The sequence below is a fragment of the Pezoporus flaviventris genome, unplaced genomic scaffold (assembly GCF_033815535.1).
Source record: "Pezoporus flaviventris isolate CSIRO_AGI_PZ_B2104156 unplaced genomic scaffold, CSIRO_AGI_Pfla_v1 ptg000105l, whole genome shotgun sequence".
In the NCBI taxonomy this organism is placed as follows: Eukaryota; Metazoa; Chordata; class Aves; order Psittaciformes; family Psittacidae; genus Pezoporus; species Pezoporus flaviventris.
The window spans coordinates 1,481,920-1,506,786 of record NW_026892653.1 but is presented as its reverse complement, the minus strand read 5'-3'; the positions used below and the strand labels follow the sequence as shown (position 1 = coordinate 1,506,786).

General features: G+C 58.5%; 1 protein-coding gene across 2 annotated transcripts in view; it reads right to left on the bottom strand.

Annotated features, from left to right (window-relative positions):
* The window catches only part of GSE1 (Gse1 coiled-coil protein), a 96,478-nt gene extending 76,539 nt beyond the window's left edge, over nt 1–19,939 (bottom strand). Inside the window, exon 1 of one of the 2 annotated variants that reach the window (XM_061477389.1) lies at nt 18,014–19,939. In XM_061477389.1, the coding sequence (XP_061333373.1) occupies nt 18,014–19,933 (1,920 nt within the window). In that variant the 5' untranslated portion in view covers nt 19,934–19,939. The remainder of the gene's footprint in view (nt 1–18,013) is intronic. The other variant, XM_061477390.1, reaches the window with a different exon arrangement.
* Between the last annotated feature and the right edge of the window lie 4,928 nt (nt 19,940–24,867).

The window sequence follows — 24,867 nt, the reverse complement described above, 5'->3', positions numbered from 1 at the left end:
CCTGACATGAAGGCTTTACTGGCTGCAGGCAGGAATGCCGCAGGCAGTTTTCCTGGCAGACACCCAGCCCCATGGCTCACCCAGCCGGGAGCAAGACGCCAGAGCTGCTTCCAAACCTGCCCATCCGGGAGCTCCGGCACAGCTCCCGCACACCCACCCCATCCGCTGGCACAGGGGAGAGGGCGCCCAGTGACCGGAATGCAGGCATCCCTCTCCTTGCTTCAGGCACCAACCGGCCTGTTTGTGCCTCAAGAGCCCTCCCAAAGCCTTTGGAAACCCACCCTGTGGAGCTCCTGCCTCTATCCCACATTGTCACAGGGCTCCCCACGCCAGAGCATCCTCAATCCAGCTGCTCCCACAAACCATCCGGGATGCTCGGCCATCGCCAGGCTCTCAAGGAGGGGTCCCTTTCCATGCCTTGTCCAGGCAGCACAACACAGGGACACCCCCCCCCCCCCCCGCCTCCTGCTGCCCTCCCTGCTGCAGCACAGCAATTTCCATACATTATGGATCTGATGATCCATCAGCTGGGAGCAGACAGGTTGAGGCTGGGAGCTGCCTTCCCTGTGCCAGCCCAGACAGTGCTCCCAGGGGACTAATACCGGCATGTAAATATTAGATACTTTTGTCTCCTCCGAGGCCAATTACACAAATCGTGGCAGCTCCCGCAGGACTCTCCGCTTCTACTTACTGTATCATCATTAACAGCTTATTAGAGAACAGCTGCTCAAAAGAAGGGGGGAACAAAAAGAAACCAACAGGAGGAGAGACGGCAAAGAGACGTGAATGTAGGAGGGTAAGCGTGACCTACACCCTGCCCCGGCACCCAGGACACCCTCACACACCCCCATGGGGCTGACCGGTGCTCTCTGCAGTCCCAAAACCATACTGGGATCCACTTGCCAGGAGGGAAAGGGGCAAGGGGATGGTCCCTGGGGGTAACCCCAGATTTCCAGGATAAGCAGGAGATGAAGCAGAGCCAACAAAGCAGCACGGCACCCCCCCGACCGGGGTCATATTGGGGGTGGAAGGTCCCTTCATGCCTAGGAGGAAGGATATTCCTCAGTCTTCATGTGCTTGCCACCTACCCAAGGACAGCAAGTCCTCCCCGGGTGGCAGGAATGGATAGGTCTCATATGGGGGTTAAGCAGGGGGTGTTGAGGAGGGGGATCAGCCCCTGTCTGGGGCAATGCTGTCCAGTGCATGTTCAGTGCTGGAATAGGGGGCAGCAGGTTTGGGATGAGGCCCCTAGCATGGCACAGCCACCCTGAGGGTGGGATGCACTCCCTAAGCCAACAACAGCATCATTAAAAGATGCAGCTAACTGGGAGCCGGATGCTCCTCGCCCCTCTCCTGATCCCCCACGGGTGGCGCTGGTGGGAAAGAGTCACAGGGATGTTCCTTGGGATGTCGCATCCCCCCCCCCAGCCCCCCCGCCTCCTCCATAGGGCGAACCCCCAAGTACAATTAAGCATCATCAATCACAGCCCTGACATCCACTAACGATGTCCCCTGCGGCCACCGAGGGCAGATGGGGTCCCCGGCGGGGTGCCCCCGAGGGCACCCCGGGATGCCGGTGGGCATGTGGCCGGGGCAGGTGGCCCCGATGGCTGCTGTGTCCCCAGGAGGATGCCACAGCATGCCTGTGGTGCGCTCTAGCGTCAGCCAGCATTAATGCATTGCCGGCGCTGCACAGCAGCACGGATGGACACGCACACAGACACTTGGCACCGGCACCGGGACCCTCTCGGAGGTGGGGGGACACGGCCGCAAACGGGTGGCTTTGTAGGGCTGATGTCCCATAGTGGGAATGGGGGGTGCAGATATCCCATGCTGGGGGGGGGGGGAATAAAAGCAATGCATCCACCCCATGCAGGAGGGAGATGCTTGGAGAGTAGGTCCTGCGAGGTAGAGGGGGAACAGAGCCCCCCCCCGGGGCTTCGGGGGATGGCACACGAGTGGGGAGCAGCAGCTTCCCATCTGATTGCTAATTATCCTCGTTATTCCGTGTCAGACACTTTATAAAGCACCGGAGTGATTTGCTCTTTCCCTGTAATTAGGCACATTGCAATTACCATCTAATTCAAGTTCAAGCTCCGTGTCCTCATGACCTTCCCAGCCCTGACACCATGTCCCTGCTCATCTCACCAGGGAGCCCCCCAGTGTCCCTTCACATACACCCCATGCCTTGCTCTTCTGCATGCAGGAAGGGAGAGGGGTACCACATATAGGGCACAAAGCATCCCCACACTCCCCATCAAATCCCCCCAGACAAATGGGATGCCAAAAGCCCCAAGCCAGTCTGGGTTCCCACCTGCAGGGATGGGAAAGGGACAGTCCCCCAGCACAACACTCTTGAGCATCCTTGAACCCTATGGATTTTGTTCTGGCCACAGCAGAATCCGGCCCGGGCACAGCTCCAGGCCAGCTGCCACCTTGTCCCCTTTAGGGTCATTTTAGACCCCACAGGATATATTTAAGCATTCCTACCACATCCAGGTCACACCCTCAGCTCCCATTCCCAAAAGGACAACAGCACAGGAACAACCACGCAGCAAGAAACCTCCCACAAGGCTTTTTCTCACAGCTTCCCAGCGTGGTGCTGGCTTGCTTGGGGATTTCCTCTCCCCACGGCAGCGTTTGCGTCAGGAAGAACTTGCAGCTCCTTTTGGAGCATCCTCTCCCTTCAACCCTCAGCCCCGAGCCAAAGCACCGCAGGTACCACAGCACCGTGCCATGCCAAGCTCCTCCACTGCACCCAGCATCACCGCAGAAGGATGCCCTCCTCCTAGCAGCTAATTAATCCTTCTGATCAGGCACAGCTCATTAGCACTGGTGCAGCACACAGGGCTGCTCCGGCTCCTCGCCCTTCCCGGCGGAGAGCAAGGTCAACATGAGGGGCTGTCAGGCGCTGGCATCACCACGCTCGATCTGGGATCTGCCTCCTGTCCCCCTCGGTCTTTCCTGAAGGATGGTGCTGTTTTTCCAAGCTTATACCATAGGAAAAAAAAATCAGGAATAAAGAAAAAAGAGGGAGAAAAGGTAAAGAAAAGCCCCTTCCCCCAAGCATGAAGGCGATGGAGAAGCAGCCAAGGAAAGCAGAGGAGTCAGCCAAGTGCCTCGCTCCGTGGCAGGCAGGGCGCGAGTGGGCCGCCCTGTAAATGTTTTCAGTTTCCAAAACAGGAGGGAGAAGCCAAGAGCTGCCGAGTTCCCCCACACGCCAAGAAGGACAAAGGGCATCCCTGCATGGTGGAGGGGTGGGCAGGCACCCAGCATCCTGGCTCCCCCACATCCCACCACATCCCAGCGCATCCCAGTGCATCCCAGCTCCCAACGCGGTACCCCGGGATGCGCAGTGACGGGGGATGCGCTGTGGGTACCCCCATCAGCTCAGCCTTCAATATAGCCAGGAGGAAGCGCAATGGTGCTGGCTGAGGGCAGACTGTGCACTGGGACCATGGGTGGCTGAGTTTGGGATGGGAACCACTGGGAAAGCCTGGAGCAGAGAGATTCAGCACGTGGCAAAGCTCCCCCCTGCTCTCCATCCTGGCAGAGCAGGAGCCTCCAGCTCTGGAATCTGCCCCCTTCCAGGTCCAAATCTGCTGGAAAAGCCCAGGAGGCAGCACACTGGAGGCTCTCCTTGCTGCGGGATGCTCCAACACTGATCCCTGCCACATGCCGGAGGGAAATCCCAGTGCCCACCCCAGCAGCTGGCAGAGATGCGAGGATGCTGCATGGGTGGTCCAGCCCCTCAGAGCAACCCCCTGTGCCAAGGGGTGATGCTGCACCCCAAAAACCAGACTGTGCCCCATAGGAAAGAAGAAGAAAGGGAGATGGGGTAGCATCCATGGGAATGCCAGTAGCACAGCCCCCATACTTGGAGGGGGGGGGGCACACCCCCCATGACATGTTATAACTTTGCAACATCACAATCTTAAATTACGATCTTCAACACATCCAAACCCCATCTGCTTAATCCTGACACCCCCCCCCCCATCACCCCCCCCCCCGGATGGGGGGGGGGAGCAGGGAGACAGAGGAGGGGGTGAGATCATCCATGGGGGACCCCCCCCCAGCAACACACCGCCTGGTTAGGAGCAGGCAGGGAGACAATATAGTGCCTATGCGGCCTCCTCGCCGCCAGATGTGTGTTAATAAGGCAGCTGCCCCCTAAGCTAATAAGGTCACTTACTGGCTCCAGCAAGACGAGAAAACAAGCAGGGGCTTGGCTGCGGTACAGCCTGACTTGGCACTCGCCGCACGCCGGCTTCCTGAATTCTTGCCGCTTCCAGAACAGCACAACGGGGTGGAAAAAAGCAGATATAAACACCCAAAACACCCCCCTCCCCACATAACCGACCCCTCCAGTGCTCCCCTGCACCCCGGGGATGCCGCCTCCTGAAAGAGGGTTGGTTTATTCCCTAAGGAAAACCTCATGGAAAAGGGGTTGGGGTTGGGGGGGGGGTGTTCCTGCAGACTTTCCCAGCATAGCGAGTGCAGCAGAACCCCCCCTTGCCTCTGCTCCCTCCCTCCCTCGGCTGCCCCCGATCATGGCGCCTAGGACTCCCTTTGTTTTAACATTATAAAGCGACCCAGATGCCGGCTTTAATCCCCTCAGCTGGTGAGGATTTGCAAACACATCAGGAGGCAGAGCTGCTCCTCAGCCCCACGCCCCAGCTGCTGCCTCCGAAAGGGGATCCCAGCCCCTAATTGCCTCCTCATGTCCACATGAGGAGCTGACAAGGTGTACGACAACGGGGGGACACGGGCAACCCCTGTGGTTGAGGGATGCTGGGGAGGGCCTTTTGCTTCCTCTGCAAAGCCTCTAGTGTGGGGTTTGGAGGCTTTGCCATGGGTGGTGTGATGCCAGGGTGATGGGCGCAGCACGGATGAACTCAGTGTGGATGCACACAGGGTTATGGGCCGAGCATCCTTCCCGGTGCAAGGATGATGGACGGTGTTCATCCCAGTGGATAACACTGGACCAGAGCACGAGCTGGCTCTCCCACATCCCTGGCAGACACAAGATGCTTCAGGCAAAGCTCTGTGAGTCCTCCCTGCAGTGCTAACAGGGGAAAGGATTTTCATCCCAACCTCCATCGCTGCCAGCTCCTGCTCTCCAGGATCCGCTGCATCCTTTCCCCTGGGTTCCAGCACGCAAGGCTGAGATTAAACAGGCACCAGCAGCGAGAGGAGTCACTCCGAATATCACCTTCTCTCCCACCAGGGGACCGTGTTTGTCCCATGAGGCTGACAGCATCCAGGCCAGCTCCCAGGCACACATGGATCATCACCACAGTTGGGAAGGGGGGAATTGAGCTCTGGAAAGCAGGGAGAGGTGCCTCCAGAGCCACAGGAGCTGGAGGGCAAAGGGGATGCAACAGCAGAGCAACGGCCCTATTCTGCAGCATCCCAACAGGGGAAATAGTGAGGCCAAGACGCCCACAAACCCCCTCCTCACCCAAGGGCTGGCTCACGGACACCTTCCCAAAGGATAGGGTTTCCCTCCAGGCACCCCAATCCAGGCTGGACTGTGGTGGGGGTACCAAGTCATCTGTGCCAGGGCATCCCAACATCCTCCCTAGCCCTGTGGTCACTCCTAACCAGGGAAGCACCACGCTCCAACCCAGCACTGCAGGATGGGTGCACTGAGCTGGGCTCCTGATGGGAGGCTTCTGCTCTGGCTCCCCAAAGCAAACAGCTCCCAGAGCACCTCCCTGAGCTCCCCATAATTGCCCTGCAAAGGCAGAGGGGCTTTTTGGACCGTGTATTTCTCGGGGTGTTGGTTTTGTTACTGGTGGTTGTTTATTCCTCAAGGCCAGGATCCCCTCCGTACCACATAGCAGCCAGGAGTTCAGAGGGAGCAGAGCTCCGTGCTTCAAAACAATGCCTCTTTTGCCAAGAAATAATCCCAAGGAACAAGGAAAAAAGCCCCCAGAAAACCCCCACCACCAAAACCCCAGACTCAGAAGATAATTAACTCCACAAAGCAGCTTAAACCTCCGCTGTAACTACCAAGCCTCTTCTCCAAGGGCTTATTTCTTGCTGTCTACAACACCACAGCACCAGCACTTGGAGGCCTGGGAATTTTATTAGCAGGACCCCCCCCCCCAAAACCCTGCTGACAGATTTGTGTGTCGTCCCCCCCAACGGGCTCAGTTCACTGCCAGGCACGGTGGGGGGCCCATCTCTGAGTGGGGTTGCAATAGGGTCACTCTCCATCCCTGTGGGGAGCTGCAATCTGAAGGATGCTGCAGGAGGGGATACAGGAGGAGCTGGACAGGGGGCAAAGGGATGCTACTGCCCCTGGCACCCATCAGCATGCCTTGGCATGGAAGGAGCTGCCCTTCATGGTCCCTCCTGGGGACAAACAGCAACAGAAGGCAGGGCAATCCAGCCACAGGGGTGCATTTCAGCCCCCCCCCCCCCCCCCCCCCCATTCCCTATCCCACCTTTAGGGCCCACCGAAGGGATGCACCACCAGGAGCTGGCACAAGCGACCCTCGCCAGCAGCATCCTCCCCCTGCACCATCACCCCCTGCCCCTTCCTGCTGCTCAACAGGGAAAGGAATAAAAGAAAGAAGAGCCGAGAAAAAGCTCTTTGGAGCCAGCCCTTCCTGCTGCTGCTCCCCCCGGCATCCCCCTTCCCCTCCTGACCGCAGAAAGCCAACATCTCCCCGCGCCCCTCCAGCCAGGGGATGGGAATGTGGAAGCAATTGCACTTGGCAAGGCAGCAACAGTGAGTCAAAAACAGTTGTTTGGCTTGTCAGCCACCCAGGCCCTGCAGCACTCTTGTTTTCCTTTGCCTGCTTTAACCCCTTCCAGCCCCAGCCCCTTTTCCCAATGAAACCCACAGCCTCCACTATGGAGAGGGGTTGGGTGCTGGGATAAAGCCTCATCCCATCTCCTGGCTGCCCTGCTCCTGGAAATGGGATCAGGGGCAATTCCCCATAATGAAAACCTGCAGGAAGAAGGTGCAATGACCTGTGCCGACTCTCCCAGCATGGGGTAAAGGGACATCCCGAGGCCACCATAGAGCTATAGGGTACCCAGTGCTCCTGGAGCATCCTGCTTGCTCACCCCAGGAGATGCAGGGAGGTCTTTGCCCCTGCTACAGAGGTCATCCAAGATGCCCCTTGGTAGGGCAAAGGGACATTGCCATGTGTGCTGGGAGCCCCACATCACCCTGGGGTGGCCAGACCCCCACACAGAGCCAGCCCGGTGGCAGGGAGCTATTGAAAGCCCTGAGCACAGGCTCCCCACCCCGTTTACAACATCCCAGGCTGCTTCCCACTGGCTCCTCCAGCTCCTTCCCTGCTGGCCATATGTTGACAAGACCAGAAACACACCCAGAGCCAACACATGCTGCATCAGGGTCTCTTCTTCATCCCCAAGTCACCCTTCGCACCTCAGACCGAGCGCTGAACGTCATCCCCATCTGGCATCACATGCTGGTGGGACCCCATCTCCATTCAGGCCACCACCAGTTCGGGGCAGCGTAGGGGGTCACCAGACTGGTTTGGGTTGGAAGGGACCTTAAAGCTCATCCAGTTCCAATCCCCCTGCCATGAGCAGGGGCACCTTCCACTAGATCAGGTTGTTCCAATCCCTGTCCAACACTGCCAAGGATGGGGCAGCCACAGCTTCCCTGTGCCAGGACCCATCCCTACCACGGAAGGACACTCAAGGAGGTCAGGGCACCCCCAGCCAGGACCTCAACCCCTCCATACCCACACCCCGAACACTACACCAAGAAGAGGATGGAGCCCATGGAAGGGGCTGCTCCATTCAGGGTCAGCCCTCCCTTCATCCCCACAATACAGGGGGAAAGAGGATGGCTGCGGAAGAGTTAAACCCCAGCGAGTGGATGAGGAGGAAAAGCGGAGGGCAAGCCTGCACACCCGCCTGGGAGAGACAAAGCGAGATGCTGGAGCCAAGAGATGAAGGCGAGGATGCGATAAGAGGGGGAGCCGGGCTCTGTGTGTGTGTGTGTGTGTGTGTGTGCTGGAGCGAGGGAAAGAGGAGGAGGAGGAGGAGGAGGAGGAGGAGAGGTGGGTGATGACCAAAGTCATTGAGCATTTTTTGGCACGCCTCCCCTTCTCCCCCCCCCCCTTTCCCAGTATCCTGGCCGTTGGCCCAGCTCGGAGCTGAACTTAAACAAACTCCTGTTGCAGCCATCTGCTTGATTTTAAAATAAATCAAACAATCTGTTGAGCCGTGGGTGATCAAGTTTCCATCTGTGCGGACGCCTGCTCGCCTCCTCGGAGCCTCCGCTTGCCTCTACCAGCCAAACACTCCTGGCAGCATGTGGCCTCCCCTTAATTCCTCCAGGAAAGGGAGAAACCGGACCTCCCCCCCACACCCCAACATCACCACCACCACCATCACACCCCCCCCCCCCCAACTTCCCTGCACCCCAGCCCTTCGCCACCCTCCGCACTCAAACCAAGAGCTATTTTTACAGCCACCCACCAAACAGGATGGGTTTAAATGGGATGGAAACAGTGCTGCGTGATGGGGGAGATTCCAAAGGTTCTGAGAGTCCCCCTTGCTGCCCACACTGGGTGGGGGGATTCCTCATCCCCTCCTCGTCCATTGCATGGGTCCAAGAGGGCAGCAATCCCAGATCCTACACTGGTGACCGCAGCACAGAGGCCAGAAATAGCAGCTGTGAATAGCATCATGTGGCTGCCTAAAGGAGCAGGACATTGGGAGCACGTCACCTTCAGGTGCCCAGCTCCTCCAGCCAGCAGGCTGGCCCTCAGGCCCACCCAAAATCACCCCATCCTGAGGGTTACCCCCATCCAATGGGAGCAGGAAACACAATGGGAGGCAGTGCAGCACCTTACCCCAAGGTCCCCAAAGTGCCACAAGAGGGGTGGCATCTCCCTCCTCCATTATCTCCTTGGGTGCTGCAAGACCCCAGCTAATCCCTGGCTGCAACTCAGACACCAGCTCCACACATGGGGACCTATGAGGGAGACAGCACCCAGCCCATCCATGGCCCCGAACGTGCTCTGATCAGTTGGTCCTTCCTCCAGTCTCTGCTGGCATCACCCAGGCTGTGCCCTCCTTCCCTTGGAGCCCTTCCTTCTGCCCTGAGCAGAGGGCACCGGGCATGAGGCCAGTGCAGACAGAAACAGGGCAGCACAGCAAAGGCACAAAGAGCAAAAGAGGGAGGAGAACGTTGTACATGAAGCAGAAAGGGGTGTGATGAAGGATGGAGTGTGGTTAGGGCTCACCGGACCCCACCAGCTCAGGTGCAAGATGGTCAGGCTGCTGAGAGCAAGGGTTGCCAATGCATAGGTCGAGGAGGACACAAGACATAGCAGGATTTACCCCTTGAGCTCTGCAGATATGCATTGCTGAGGGTGCCCATGGCACTGTGGAAGCAGCAGTAAGGAAGAGGAGGTGCTGGGACACCCAGCACCCAAGCACAGCCCTGCCAGGAGCCGGAGCCAGCCGCAGGATGCAGAACAAACCTCACCCACACAGGATGCTGCCAAGCCATGAGCAGTCCTGGCCAGCCCAGAAACAGGCTCGCCAAGCTGTTCCCTGCTGGAAATAATGGGGATCCGAAGAGGGAGGGAGGGATTGGGATAAGGGTGGCCCCCAGCCTGCTGCAGCCCCACATGCTTCCCAATGCAAGCTCTTGGGAGGGAGCCATGGGGAACAAAGGGGTTGAACACTCCAAGCAGTGCCCAGGCTCTGGAATTCAGGATCAGACCCCAAAGCATGAGGAGGTGGGAATCAGCAAGGGAAAAGTGGGTGGAATAAGTAAGTGATGTAGCAGCTTGTGAGACCCCAGTGCATCCCTGTGCCATCGGCCACCCACTTTGGGGACAGCCCCATGGGATAATCTGCTCCCAGGGGAATCCACATTCCCAACCATATTCCAGAGGGTGGCAGAGACAGAGGAACCCCCAAAAGAAATCCCTGCTTCACAGTGGCTGCATGGAGTAAAATCCTGGCACGTCCCCAGCAGGATACACAGCAGGGAGCAGGTTACAAGGGAAAAAGGAGGAAAGAAAAAGGGACCAAAAGCCCAACCACCAAAACTCCTTTTTGGAAGAGGAAAGAACTGACAGGACCTGGCGGAGACGCAGGAGAAAGCCCAGATTTCCCAGTTACTGTGCAGATGTTCTGGACTGAAAACAGAAGACGGCAGAAGCGAATCCATCTCCCCCTCCAGAGACGCCGCAGCCAGGGCATCTGGACTCTGTCTGCAGGCAGGAGAAGCGGCTTGCCCCCCGGCTCACCATGGAGCCCTGAGCACCAGGGCATGGGGAGCCCCTTGAGGTGCCCACCCTGGGGCAGCAGTGGCAGCCAGGGCTCCATCCCCTTGCTGGGTTGACCTTGGCAGCGTTTCCTCACGGGGAAACTGAAGGGCCTTGTCTTTGCCATGTTTTCACTTCAGGATAACTCATGCTGCCTGCTCTGAGTGTGGCGGGAGAGATGGAGAGAAGGGAATGCAGCTGGTTTAGCAGTGAAGACAAGGAGGGAGGGTGGGAGACACACATACACACACACACACACATATATATATATATATATATTTCCAGCCAGGGTAATAACTGGAATCACTAGCACTTGATCCCCACTCGATGAAAAGCTTCACAGCCAACCAAAGTCAGCCCGCTTCCAGAAACATGCTGCAAGCAGATGGGAGGTGATGGTGGCAATTTGCTGCTCACCCCACACTCAGGCCCTGAGATGCCTTGGATAGCTGTCTGCCCATCCGTCCCTCCCTAGGTCTGCCCACCCTGCTGTGGACGCAAAGCACCAAGGTTGATGCCCTGGATGTGATCCTGCCGGTGATGCAGCACCTTCGTGTCCAGCTCCCTGGGGACCAAGGTGGCTTCCAGTGGTCCCATAGAGCCATTGGCCATGGAGCCCTCCACAATTCCAAAGAGGGCAAAGGAATTGGGGGATAATCAAAACCCATGGGAAACCACCCTGCACACAGCTGTGGTGGGTCCTGCAGGGACAGGAGAGAGCCCTGGATGGGCAGGATGCACCCACAATAGAGTCCCTAGTCCCACAAGCAGCAGGTGCCAGGGACACCGTGGGTTCCAGCATTCCTCATCCCTGGAAACAGCCTGGGCTCTGTGCTAAGTGTCCCTGGCTGGAAACTACCACAGCTCCTGCCCTCCAGGCTCAGCAGGCAGCTGCCCTTTCCTATGGCAAAGGGGGGATGCTCCTGGCTGCAGGATCACCACCACCTGCCTCCTCTAATGTCCTTCCCTGGTATTCCAGCTGGGTCTCAGCCTTGTTATAGCTCTAAACTAGAAGCCAAAATATCACCAGGAGGAGCAGGGAGAGAACACGGGGGGCAAACCAGTCCCTGTGAACCCTCCTGTTCCCTCTGCATCCCTGATGGGGGTACCAGGACCATCCCCATGCACCCCCAGTTGAAGCCAACCCCTGCCAGCCACAGCACCTCTGGCCTCTCCCTGGGTACCAGGATGGGCATCCCTCAATGAATCCTGTTGTGGGTCCTCATTGCAATGGGAGCAGTCCCTCCATGGCAAGTGCCTATATACAGGTACTGAAGTGCAGCATCTCAGCACTTCTCTAGTTGGAAGAAGCTCCTACATGGATACCCCTAGCCCCATTTTGCCCGTGCTGACAGCATCCAAGCCAGCCTGGTGTAGCCACAGCGTTCATGGTGACCCATTGTGGGTCGCAGCATGCTCAGCACCAGCTCCTCACTACAGACAGCAGGTTAGAGAAGGAAAGCCGGGGCAGCTGCTGCTCGAGCATGGGTAAACAGATGACTTCAGTCTCCTGAGAGCTACTAAAGCCCGGCAGCACTTGCACTAACAGAGGAAAATAGAGGGAGAAGCAGCAACATATTCACATCAAGCTGCAAAGTGTACCCAGGTAATGTCCTTCTCCTCCTCCTACCCCAAACTCCCTCCTGGATCAAACCCCTTCCTCCCTGCTCTGCTACTAAGATCCAAGGGGGGGGAAAGAGTCATGCTACAGCCAGACCAGCTGCGTGAGGCTGTTTGTCCAGCAAGGCTCACGCGTGCCGGGATGGATGGGGAGCAAACCACAACCTGACCGGGGCTCCAGCACCCTCACTGAGGCACAGGGATGGAAACCAGGCTCTGACGGCTGGGAGCGATGCCTTTGGCAAACAGGGGTGCGTGCAGGGAGCAGTTCTGCATCCCAAAGGCCGCCTGTCACCTGCAGACGCGTGGCGCTGGTTCTGCAAGGAGCCAAGGCACGCTCGGGGCACCGCTGCTGCCCACCTTGGCAGCGGGGGGACCCGGAGCTGACGGAGCCCTCGGGCTGGGGCCCAAGGGAGGATTGTGCTGCTGGATGGGCTCCCATCACCGGCTGCTCACAGCCTGGCATGGCTGGAAGCCTACCGCTGCCAAGCTCCGGTGGCTGCTCCTCAAGCTCCCACCCCTGCTCCTCATGCACCGGGATGCTCCTGACCCACCATCCCCCTGGATCTTCCCCAAGTCCCCAAGGAGGGCAGTGACGTCCCCAGCACACATTAGAGGGACATTTCCACATCATCCCTTCAAGCCCAGACTGCCTTTTGCTGCAGGCACGGACAGCAGCATCTGGCCAGAAGCTGCCCAGCAGGATGGAACCAGCAGGAGCTGTTCGGCTGACAGTCCTTCCTGGGGAGCCAGGGAGCATCCTGCTGCGAGCAGCACATGCTGGGAGCTAACTGAGTCCCTGCCACCAAACCCAGCACCGGAACAGATCCAGGGCACAGCAGGCGCCCATTGCAGTGAGTGAGGTGCAAACAGGCTCCTGGCAAACCAGTTGTGCCCAGAAACTTCACAAGTCCCCAGAACCTCGGATAGAAGGAGACACCTCCCTGGTTCCACCTCAGCCCCCAGGGATGACAACAGTGGGGATGCTGGCACAGCACCAAGCTGGCATCAGGATGGTGAAAGGCAGTTCTTCCCATTACCAGGGTAGCTGCAGCACCAGGCATCCACAGTGCTATGGTGGGGAGGTTCCTCCTCGCCGGGAAGCAGCTGAAGAGCATCCCATGCTGCCCTCTGCAACCGCGCTTCCCGGATGGCTGAGAAAGGCCAAGTGTCTGGATAGAACATCTGTCCACCCGCAACAGCCAGAGCCGGCCGTCCCTCTGCCCCATCTCCCGACTTGGCTCCGCAGACTTGGAGCCTGCTCCAAGATGCTCCTGCGGTTGCGAAAGCATCCTCACTGCAGGGGACCAGAGCGGAGCCAGCCCCTCTCCCCAAGGAGCTGCAGGGGATACTTTGGGGTGTGTGTGTAAAAGCAGGGATTCCTGGGCAGCATCTGCCTCAGGCCAGCATCCTTGGGCAGGTGCCTGCAGAAGGGAAGCAGCGCCGGAGCGGCTGCCTTTGGGAAAGGCAGGGAGAAGGCAAGGGGTGGGTGAAGAATAAATATATAGCAGCCAGCTGGTGAGCTGTGGAGTCAGCACAAGGTCTGGAGAACGCGGCGGCTGGCAGCAGCGAGGGAGCCCTGGTATTTCAGACAGCTGGTACAGCAAGGTCAGCCCGGCCAAAGCAAAAGGCCCCTTTGCTGTTCCCCCACACTGGGGTTGAAGGACGGACACCCCCGGTTGGAGACCCCAAAGGGGAAAAGCCGCCCATGAGTGACACTGAAACAACGGGTGAGGATGAGGAGGGAGGGAGCGTGGTTGGGGACAGACCAAACGCTCCCTGACCTCATCGGCAGGGAAAAGCAAGCGGCACATTTTCCTCGTGTTGTTTCTTTGTTTGCCATCTGGGAACACGATCCCGCAGGAGGCCGTGCCCCGAGACATGAAGTCATATCATGATTATATTGCCACCTCCGTGCCGGGATTGAGATCTCATCCGAAAATGCCAGACCCAGCCGGTGTTAGCCTGTGGAGGAAGCTTGCTTTGCTGAAAGGCAATGGAAGCCTCGCTAAAAACATCTTTACATAGACATATGCTGCAAACCAAAACAGGTTTAGCCCAATAAAGTTGGCTCAAAATACCTTGGCCTGATTTTGCTCTGTATCTGCTAGAATTAGTGATGGCAAAAACGGGCACGAGCACAGACAGAACCACAGAAGCCAACCCAAGCTGGAAGCCAAAAAAACTGGGATGAGCGAGACCAGTTCTGCTTTTCCCTTAGGTTTAAGGAACAAGCAGAAGCCCAGTGCTGCCCGTTCCATCCCTCTGGAGCCTATACATGAAGCCGGGGCTGGGGACATGCAGAGGAGCCGTCATCAACCACCCAAAACACTGCCAGTCACCAGGAGGGTCTTGGTTTGCTCCAAAATGAACAGAAGATGAGAACAAGCCAGAGGTCCTGCCCGCCTGGCCACAACCCGGGACCCTTCCTGCACAGGTTTATGATCTCTCATGCTGTGACACATCCCAGTATCCGTATTCCCACTGGGAATTCAGCCTGGTGCAATGCGGGAGGAGGGTCAGATGTCACCTCCCACCTCCTGGGTTTGCTTTACGCAGCACCCAGGAGTTTCAGCTGCTGCTCAGCACCAGTGGGATGAGGTCCAGTTAAGAACACAAGAACTCTTTGATGTTGGCCCAAAACCCCGTGAGTCTGTGCCCCCTGTCAGGCACAGCCCCATGCAACAAGACCTAGATATCCCCCATAAAGCAGGAAAGGGACATGGAATAAACCAGAGGATGCTCAGACACCAGCCTGAGGATGGAGCTGGAGAGATGGCAGCAAGCTCTGCGTGCTCCCACCAAGTGGGATGGCAAATGCATCCAAAGCAAACTCGAACAGCTTTGCTTGAGTTATGGTGGGATTTGAGAGCTTTCCAACCTGAATATATTTGCAGGAAGTTGCACGGATGGAAAAAATACCAACAAAAACCCCACAAACCAACGGAGCTCACTTTTACAGGTAGATAACTGCGGCAAGAGCAGCGACAGGCAAAGATGGGATGAGTCAGAAAAGCAGGGAAGCTTTTGCCAGTGCTGGCAGAGAGAGAAAGGATTGAGCAAGCACAAACACGATCCAGGTCAAGCACAATCAGGACTTGACCTTGGAACAGCAGTGACACAGACCTGTGCCCCTATGGAGAGGGCAGCAGAGCTTAATTGGTGACTGAAAGTCTTCAGCAGGTACCGCTGGCCAGGAACATGGGTCAGCATCACCTCTGGGCACCAGCCAACCCTGGTTGTTTTATGGCCTATTCAATGCAACCAGCCTCAACACCTGCCCTGCTCACAGCCACTGCCTGTCCTGCAGCACCATGGGAACAGCAATTCCCACCTGGCAAAGGGGGCTCAACCACCAGGCAGGTCGTCTGGATCAGGAGGATGAGGCATCATAGTGGTGGCAGCAGCCACCCCAAAGCCAGGAGCCTGGCACCCATAGATCAGCAAAGGCCCCCCTTGCAAGGGGCACAGCTGGAAAGATGCATTCTCACAGTGCACATCTGCATGCCAAGGGTGACAAGCCATTTGGTGAGGTTCCCTTACCAAAGTTCAGCGTTACCATTATTTCTCAGTGGGAAAACCCAATCCCACCCCACACAAGCCAACAACAGCAGGGTTTCTGTAGCAGTCCCTTTGCCAGGCTGACCCTCTGGCAGCAGGTAGGATCACAGACACCACAGAGCATCTCCTGCCCCACTGCTCCCCAACACTAAGCCAGCAGCAGAGGCACCATCCCACCCAAAATACCCAAATCTCCACTCTGATGACCCTCAGATGTGAGGTTCCCTTGTCAGCACCTCCAAGCTGTTATAGACAGGACCTGAGCCCCGACCTGCTCTTCCTACTCTGCTAAGAGAGGGGGTATGGGACTGCCTGGTGGCATTTGGCGCATTTATCAGGTGCCTCAAACTTGAGCTCCCTCAGGACAGCAGCAAACCACCAGTCCTATGTGCAAGGGGGATGTCAATCCTGGGCATGGGAAAAAGCACTTGTGTTCAGTAAATGAAGTTGCAGAGATGCAAGGAGGAACAGGGAGATGGCTTTAACCCCTGGTCCCATCTGAAAGGGGTCCTGGGTGTCACACAAGGCCTGTCCAGGGTGACTTTCAGCAGCAGGCGTGGCTGAAAGAGGGTACAGTTAAATTAGCCAGGCACCCTACCCAAGCATTAAGCCATGTTTTAAATAACCTTAACATCTGCGATGGGAAGCATGTGCAGACAGGGAGGGGAAAAAGTAAGAGGACCTTCTGGCCAGCCAAAGAGTTACCACCAGGACACAGCAGAGCCCATCAAAGGGAAACAGTCCCTGGATCAGCCGTGCCCTCCCCAGGCAGCTCTGCCTTGCCTCCTTTGCTCTGCCCATTTTAGCAGCCCCTTGATTGCTCATTCCCAAGCCCAGAACAAGAGGGAGGAACTGAATAGCATCCCTTCCCCAGGACACCCTCTGTGTCCCAACGGGAGCACGGGAGGAGGACTGGTGTGATGAGAAATGCAGGTTCCAGGGGGGGTCACTAAGGAACACCATGGGAATAACCCCCAAACACCCAACACTGACATCCAAGCTGGGACAGAACTGCTGTTCAGCATGTCCCTATGACATGGCCTAGGGACACTAACAGGGCAGAGGTGTGAAATACCAGCTGTGGACATGCTCTGCTGAAGCATTACCCCCAGGGTCAGCACCGCAGGATGCTCGCCTGACTCCCAAACTCTCTGCAGCCACCCATGAAGGGTTCCAGCACCTCTCAAGCACCCAAAGACCAAGGGACAGACAGATGGACAGCGTGACCCACATGGGCATCACAACCCATGCAGCCCCACACCAGCTCCAGCATCCATAAACTCTCTACCATCCTAGAGCAAGTCATGCATCCAGGAATGACCTACAATGATGCCGAGGCTGTCTGGACCAGGATGACAACAGAACGGGGGAACCCACCCGTAAGCAACAGCATCCAGAGGATTCCCATCGCCGACGCCAACCCTCCTCTGGTGCCATGCTGCTATTGTCCACACCGGCACTGCTCCGGTGTGTGCAGCTCCTGCCCGGTGGCTTCCCAAGCTCTGGAGCCGGCTGAACGGAAAACTCTATTTGTAAGCAGCCAAGGGAGTGTGAACGGGGAGAAAAGGAGCCTGTCTTGGAAGGGCTGGTTTACATTTCTAAAGAAAATGCCAGCGCTCCGGAGAGCCGCAGGGTTCTGGCTACAAACGGAGCCGAAAGGCTTTGAAAATGAACTCGGGGATTTAGGATGCTGGCATTTTACAGAACCTGGCCTGGGGCCTGGTTTGCAGATACAGAGCAGCGGCTCTCCAGCACGTTCCTGCAAGATGGAAATTGGAGGGTGGGGGGAAGCGGTTGGTTCCCCATCCCATGAGAAAGGCAAGCTTGTGAGTAGTAAACCTCTGCTGTGCTGATGCCCCCAAAACACCCTGTGTGTACCCAGGGGAAGAGCAACATGGGGACCTGGCAGCACCCGGGCTATGGATGAAACACAGGACACCCTTCAGAGCCACAGGGCTCCATCGTGGTGGCTCAGGGATGCTGCGTGGGAGTCCCTTGCTGGGGGACAACCAGAGCAGCACAGGTTGGGGTACCCCAGCCCTGAGCCTGCACATCAGCTCCCTGGCTGCAGGAAGGGCTGGGGTTTCTCCAAGGGGAAACACTTTGATTAAAGCTTGGAAAACTGGAGATAACTTGGGAAGTTTCCTACAGCACTGGAGGCCGTGCGCTCCTTTGAGCTTCCCAAGGGTGCTGCTGTGGAGGGCAACACCTCTGGCACCTCTGACCGCCCTCGATGGCCAGTGTTACGGGATCAGGATTTCCTCCCTCGTGCAGGGCTGCAAGCGAGCAGGCGCCAGTAACACAGATACTTCTGCAACAAGACAGGTCTTGGCTCTCCCCACCTCCTGGAAGGATTTTTATCTGCTCTTTCACAGCTTGACAGCTCCAAAAGTTCATTGCTAAAGGCACGCCATCCATTAGCGTTCGCCCCTAGGGACCAGACCCAAAAGGAGAGCATCCATCTATGTCACCGCTCCACCTCCTCCTCCATGCCAGAGATGGGAAATGCTGGCTGGGGAGGGATGAAGGGATGGAGTCTGTGCCAACCGCCTTACCTTGGGGATGAGAGCCGGGGGTACCACCACCAGTGGCTCCGCTGGGGTCATGCTCTTGCCGGCCAGGACCACGGCACCGCATTCGGTACAAGCACCGATGGTCAGCTGCTTCCCGTCATCCACCAACAGGCTGTTGGGCACACGGAGGGTGTAGAGGAAGACCGGCAGCCTGGCCACTTGAACCGCTTTTAATCCAAGGCATCGCTTCTTCTCCTGCCGGCAGAAGAAGCAGACGAAGGTCTCCACTTTGTACTGCCGGGACCAGGCGCTGCTGGGGTGGTGGGAGTTCCTGCCCTCGTGCTGCAGCCACTGCCCCAACAGGTCATGGTAGCACAGGATGCAAGTGGACACCAGCCCCGTCGAGTCGGCCGGCCTGGCCCTTGGGGCGGGTGGGTAGACTGTCAGGAAGGGGAAAAAGGGCTCTTTCTCCCCAAATCGCCCCGGTGGGTTGACGTTGAGCTGGAACTCTTTGCCGGCTCCCAGCTCGGCACCGCAGATGTAGCAGACAGAGGTGGGACCAGGCTTGATGGCAGGGTGGCCTGCCAAGCCACTGGGGTCACCGGCGGAGAAGACCTGGTGGTACCTCCCCAGGAAGCTCTGCACAGAGGTGATGAGCTCCTCGTTGTGGCAGGCCCTGTACATGGCCCAGAGGTCCTGCAAGACGATGAAGCACTTGCGGCAGCTGCTCACCTCCCAGTGCTTGTTCAGTCCCTTGGCACTGGGTGGGCAAGGCAGGAGGCTGATGAAGGGGAAATGCATGGTGTTCTTCGCATTGCCGTTGATGACCTTGGCCGCCACCAGCCTTGCCTCCTTGCTGCACTCCTCCCCGCACAGGTAGCAAGCCTCGGGTACCAGCGGGACGCCTGCCCCATCCTCCTTCAGCACTCGGCGGCCCTTGGCAGGCATGGCCCCGGCGTTGAGGGGCACCACGTAGAGCCGCTGCAGCACGGGCACGTTGGCCAGCTCGAAGCTTTGCCACTGCTGCATGAGGGAGGCGAAGCAGCAGGGACACACGAGGGTGCTGCCGGCAGGCGAGAGGGGCTGGGCGCCCGGCGGGGGGCTGTGAAGCCAAAGGAAGGGGAAGAAGGGCGCTGGGGAAGTCTTCTCCTGCTTCTGCACGTGGACGCGGTGCTGGGTGGTGGGTGACAGGGGGCTGCCGCAGATATAGCAGGCGGTGCCCGATGCCCAAGTGGGCCGCTCGCTGCCTTCCTCCTCCTCTTCCTCCTCCTCGCTGGTGATGTTGATCTCGCTGTCCTCCGAGGAGCAGCAGGGCGGCCCCCTCTTGCCCGCCGCCGCCGGGGGGGTCCGCGCCGCGCCGCCCGCTCCTTCGGGCTCCGAGAGGGGCTCGGCGTCGGAGAGCTCCGAGAGGTCGGAGCCGGCTGCCGGCCCTTCCTCCCCCTCCTCCTCCTCTTCTTCCTCCTCCTCCTCCTCCTCCTCCTGGCCGGCGGGGCGGCGCGGCGGCGCGGTGGGGTCCCAGCCCGCCGCCCCCCGCCGCAGCCCGGCTCCCCCCGCTGCCGCCGCCGCCGCCGCCTCGCACTGATGGGGCCGCTTGAGCCAGTACATGCGCTTCTCCACCGGCGTGCGGCTGCGCTCGAAGGAGTCCCACTGCTCGCCCAGGAAACAGCGGCAGACGGCGCAGACCAAGGCGCAGCCCTCGGCCGAGACGGCGCGGGCGCCGGGCGCCGGTTCCTGGTGCTGGAGAAAGGGAAAGAAGGGTCGGTGGTCGCGGGGGGGTCGCACTTGAAGCTTCAGCTCTTTGCCGCGGCTGATGCCGCCGCCGCAGATGAAGCAGCAGAGCGGAGGCGCCGGGGGCTGCGGAGCCCCGGGGCCGCCCGCCGCCGCCTCGCCGTTCGTTAACGCGGCCATCAGCCGCTGCTTGCGGGAGAGCGGCGCCGGCGCCCCCGGCCCCGCCGCGCTCATCGCCGCCCCCGGCTCATCCCGCGGCTCCGCCGGACACGCAGGCTCGGGGGGCGGGTTTGCCGGAGCGCTCCCCCCCCGACACCGCCAACCGCCCGCCTCCTCCCGCTGCAGGGAAGGCAACGGGAAAGGAGAAAATGAAATAATAAAAAGAAATTAAAGGAAAAAAAAATAAAAAACCAAAACAAATAAAAGACCCAAAAGCGACGGGAAACGCAAAAATCTCTTCCCCACAAACAACAACAAAAAGTTCGGTGCGAAAGTTTGGGTGCCGCTGGCGGCGCGGAGGAAGGGCGGCTGCTGGCCGCCTCCCGGCCCCGGCGCCCCCGGCCCGGCTCCTCCCCGGCCCCCCCGCTGCGACCTGCCTGCGAAAGAGGGGGGGGGGCCCGGGGGGAGGAACGAGCCTCTGCAACACCCCCCTCACCGGCAGCGCGGAGGGACCCCAAGGGGGGGAATGGGATAAAGGGGGTGGGGGGGATTGAGCAGCCCACCCCACCGAGGGGGTTTATCGGGGGCGGCCCGCACGCGTTGCTCCCTCCCACCCCATCAGCGCCGTCCCTTCGGCACTGCACGGCCTTTTGTGCGGCTCCCCCTCCCCTGGGCGGCGTGTTCCGGCACCGCGTCCGCACGGGCAGGACGGAGCCCGCAGGACTCTGCCCTTCACAGCGCTGCCCACCAACCCTTAACTCAACGTCCCAGCCGCCCGGTGATTTATTTCGCGTTTAAAAAGCCCTGCTGCTGTTCCAGTTCAATACCAGATTCTATTTCCCGCTCGGTCCTAAAATGCTGCATCGCTTTGCCACTCACTGGTAAATAGCTGATGTGTTCCCAGCCGGAGTTGGCTGCGTTTCAGCGACGCATGCAATAATCCCGGTATATCCTTACCTGCCTTGCAGCCTGTGATAAGATTTAATGCTTGTGAAGCACTTTGCTGTCCTTGGACAATAGGCACCACGGAAGTGCAAACTGTACTGAGGTCCAGCCACAATTAAACCTGACTTATTAACCACCCGAGCATCTAAGTCAGCATGCCCATTGGCTCGGAACAGCTCTCCCAATAAAAACAATATATTAGGAGCTGTAAGGATGTATTTAAGCAGTCATTTTAGGAGGAAGCCTGCACACGGCAGTACCGTTGAGTTTGAGTTCATGGAAAGTCACTGCAACATCCCTTGTCCTGTCCTTGCGAAGCCCTGAGCCCGTGTCCTCGCTCCTGAGTTACCAGATGGGCTTAAACCAGAACAGCCTGACCTGCTGAAGGTGCTGTGCAGGGTTAAACCCAAAGAGGCAAGGCTGATCGTTGCAGTAGGAACACAGGGACGTAAGGGACAGGGGGCTGAGAGCCTAAGCCACGCATCAGCACAGCCTGATGCGGAAAAGCCGCATCGTCCCCGTTCCTCTTCCTCATCATCCCCAGTGTGAGCATAACCCTCACCCTTGGGGCACCCCAGCTACCCCCGTCTTGTGTTGACCAGCCCTTCATGTCATCTCCCACCCCGACCACGGGTGACGGCGTCCGGAGCTCCCCGGCAACTGGCCATGAGATCAAGCAGATTGTGTGACATCAGCTGGAGCGCGGGCAGGGGCCAGGAGGGCTCTTCGGGGACCCGGATCCAGTTTCCACGCAGATGGCTCCGGCAGTAAAGAAGCAAGGGGGGGTGGGAGGCGACACACAAAGCGGGGAACACGATACCTTGGGGAGAACGGACTCGATGGGGCTGGGTTCTTTTTTCCAGGGGTTTCCAGAAGACAGCAAGGCCTCGTTTATTTTCCCTTTATTTATAGGCCTGATGTGGTGGCTGCTCTATGCGCTGAGGGCACGGGGAGCGGGGCATGTGGTGGGATGGCCATGACTCAGATGTTCTTTAGAGGTGCACGTGGTCTCTCAGTGTAACCCCCCTTTGCCTGGATGGGAAGGGGCAATCCGAGTGGGATGGGGTCCTGGACCCCGGGCAGCAGCACCACTGGATGGGGGAATGCTTGTGTTTCCTTTGGGTTTTCATGGAGCACGGGGGGCTCGGCTGCCCATCCGGAGCTCCCCAGGGGAGATGCGGCCACCGGCTCAGCCCACCCTTCGAGCGCAGCCGACAGATGCTCTCCCGCCTGCTCCACAGATGGGCGAGGAAACAACGCGCTGCATTCAAGGACCGGAGCTCAACAGGGCCAGACCCCTCCTTTCCCTCCCCTTCCCCACAACACCAACCCTCCGTGCCACTCTCCGGAGGCGCCGTGAGCCCCCCGGCTCTCCCCCCACACACCCCGAGGATGCAGCAGCTTCCCGGGCCTTGGCTGCGCAGGGACAGAGCAGCTCATTTATCATCCTCTGCCGCCCCTGCCCTGCGGTTGCTGTTTGCAACAGAAGAGCTGGGAGGGAGAGAAGATTTCTCAAGTCAGCCTCGGCAAGAACTGAAAACATATGCCCTGGCGGCAAACGCATCCCCTGGGGCTCGCGGGGATCCAGCCGAGCCTAGCACAGGATTTTCCACCGCGGCTCCCGCCGGCTCGCAGCCCTCCTGCTGGAGACGGCGTTTTAAAGCAACCCCCAAAGGGCTGGGGATGGTGACAGCTCGGGCTCCTCTTCCGAGCCCAGCACCATGGGGACAGCGGGATGCGGTGCAGACGGAGCGGGATGCGGTGCAGGATGGGTCCTCTCTCAAGCTGGATGGCTGCGGGCCAGGTTCAGGAGGCAAACATCCTCCCTGCGCCCATCCTAAGACCTCCTTGCTGGCTTGGCACGCACAATTGTCCCTTTGCGCAAAGTCAAGCCCCAGGGACAGATGTCCCTTAAAGGCAGGGGTTGGACGGCTGCTGCGTGACTGCGTTGCGTCAGGACATGGTGCTGGTTGTGCAAGGTGCTGTACAAACAGCCCTGAGCGGCCTCATGGTGCAGAGCTCCATTGGCTTACATCGGGTTGGGATGGATTGACAAGCAGCTTGCCCAGTGCTGTGATCATCTCTACTCCACTCCCATCCCCATCCGCATCCCCATTCCCGCCTCCATCCCCAGCACTGCAGGACGGTGCCCAGCAGCACCCATTCACAGCACACAAGCAAGGTGCCACTGCACCCTCCGGAGCAGGCACGTGCTGCAGATCCCCCCCCCCCCCCCCCCCCCCCCCCCCATCCCCAGGACCGGGAGGTTAATATGGAAATTACCAACTGCTTATTCCTTCCAGCTGTTGCTGTGAGTCATCAAGTGCCTTAAAGAGCATTTCAAACAACACAGTGCCTTCGAGACAGCATGACTGTTCCCCCCCGCCGCCCCCTCCGGATAATCCTCCACAAGGTCTGCTGTTTGAAAAGGGAATATTTCTCCAAGGAAGCAATTCCCAGCCGTGCGTGGACAGGGAGGAAGAACAGTCGCTGCCTCGCCATGGTGCCTGACCAGGCTCCCACCTCTGCCCATGGGCTCCCAGCATCCCGCAGAGCAAACCCTGGCACCGTGCCTCGCCATCATCCCTGTTCTAAACCCAACGCTGGCACATAAATGCCACCACATACAGGCGTGGGTGACGATGCCCTCTGTGCCACATGGGGAAACTGAGGCACAGGGCAGCCAGCCTGAGGGTCACAGTGTCACCTGGTGAGGATGACACTGTGACCACTGTGTGGTCCCTGCGGGACACTGGGTCATTGGCCTGGGGTTCAGGAACATGAACTCTGCCCTGCACAGCTGTATTTTTCTCTGCCAGTTTACTTTAGTCTTTGTTTCGTTTTAAAAGGCTGATCTCTGCACTCAGCACTGATTTTTCAGATGGAAAAGATAGGGCTGGCTCATGGAAATAGCTGGGATACATCCTTTATCCACTGCTTTAACCTTCCTTTGAACTTTTGGGCTTTCTTAATTGATTGTTTTTTCCCCATTCATTTCTGCTTGGAAAAGCCCAGCCAGGTTTTCTCCTGCTTGTAAACTCTTATTTCCCCCTGTCCTTTGTGTGGCCATGCAGGTGAGTCAGGGATGCTGTCAGCCAAGATCACGCTGGTGTGAGCAGGAACATCTGCCCCTGTGTGGGCGGGAGCCTGAGATAACAAAAAAGACACAAAATAAGCTGCACATAGGGACAAGGAGCTGTGGGGTGAATAGATGGGAAGGGGACACAGCCCCAAAACCTGTCCCAAAAGCATAGCCATGGACCGGAGCACAGGGTCTGCAGCAAGGGGTGGTCCATGGCTGGGAGGGAGGGATGCTGCTGGGATGGTCCCCATGGAGAAAGGTGACTCTGGGGAGAGGAGAGGGTCGCTGATGGCCACTGCAGCCTGAGCTGCTTCGCTCTGCCAAGTGCTTTTGGAGATGCTGCAGCAAACAAAACTGCTGCTCCTGCAACAGCCAGGGGATAAAGGCACTACAGGGATGTGCTCAGCGCCTGGACCCAGTGGCCAGGTCCAACCAGGAGCCTTAGGTCCAGCCCAGAGGTGCACATGAGCACGAATATACATGGAACAGAACACCATGCACCGAGTCCCTGCTTGGCCATCGGGTGGTGTTAACCCCATCCTGGACACCCTGTCTCCCTCTGGCCGGGCCCAGGCACTGATTCACCCTATGGCACCGTGCCCTGCGAGGCAGGAGGGAGCCACGTCCCCTGCGAGGCACAAGGGCTGAGTTGCTGGGGTGTTTTTAAGAGGTTTTTTTTTTGCTTTTCCTTTCCAGAATGAGCTGCTCTGCAAATGCCAAGTGCTGGTGCCAAAGGGCCGTGTCAACAAAGAAGAATGAGAGTGGCTGTTAGAGGCTGCTATTAAAAAAGGGTGGAGAGGGGAGCAAGAAGGAGGTGGGGAGAAAAAAAAGGAAGAAGAGGTTTGTCAGTGCAAATAGTTTCAGGAGCACCATGCAGTGCCCTCAGGGTCTCACACCGCACAGGGACTCTGCACCCTATGTCCTCCTGGGGTCCTGGGGCACAAACCCCTGCCAGGGCCTTGGCATCCCCCCCTGGAGGCAG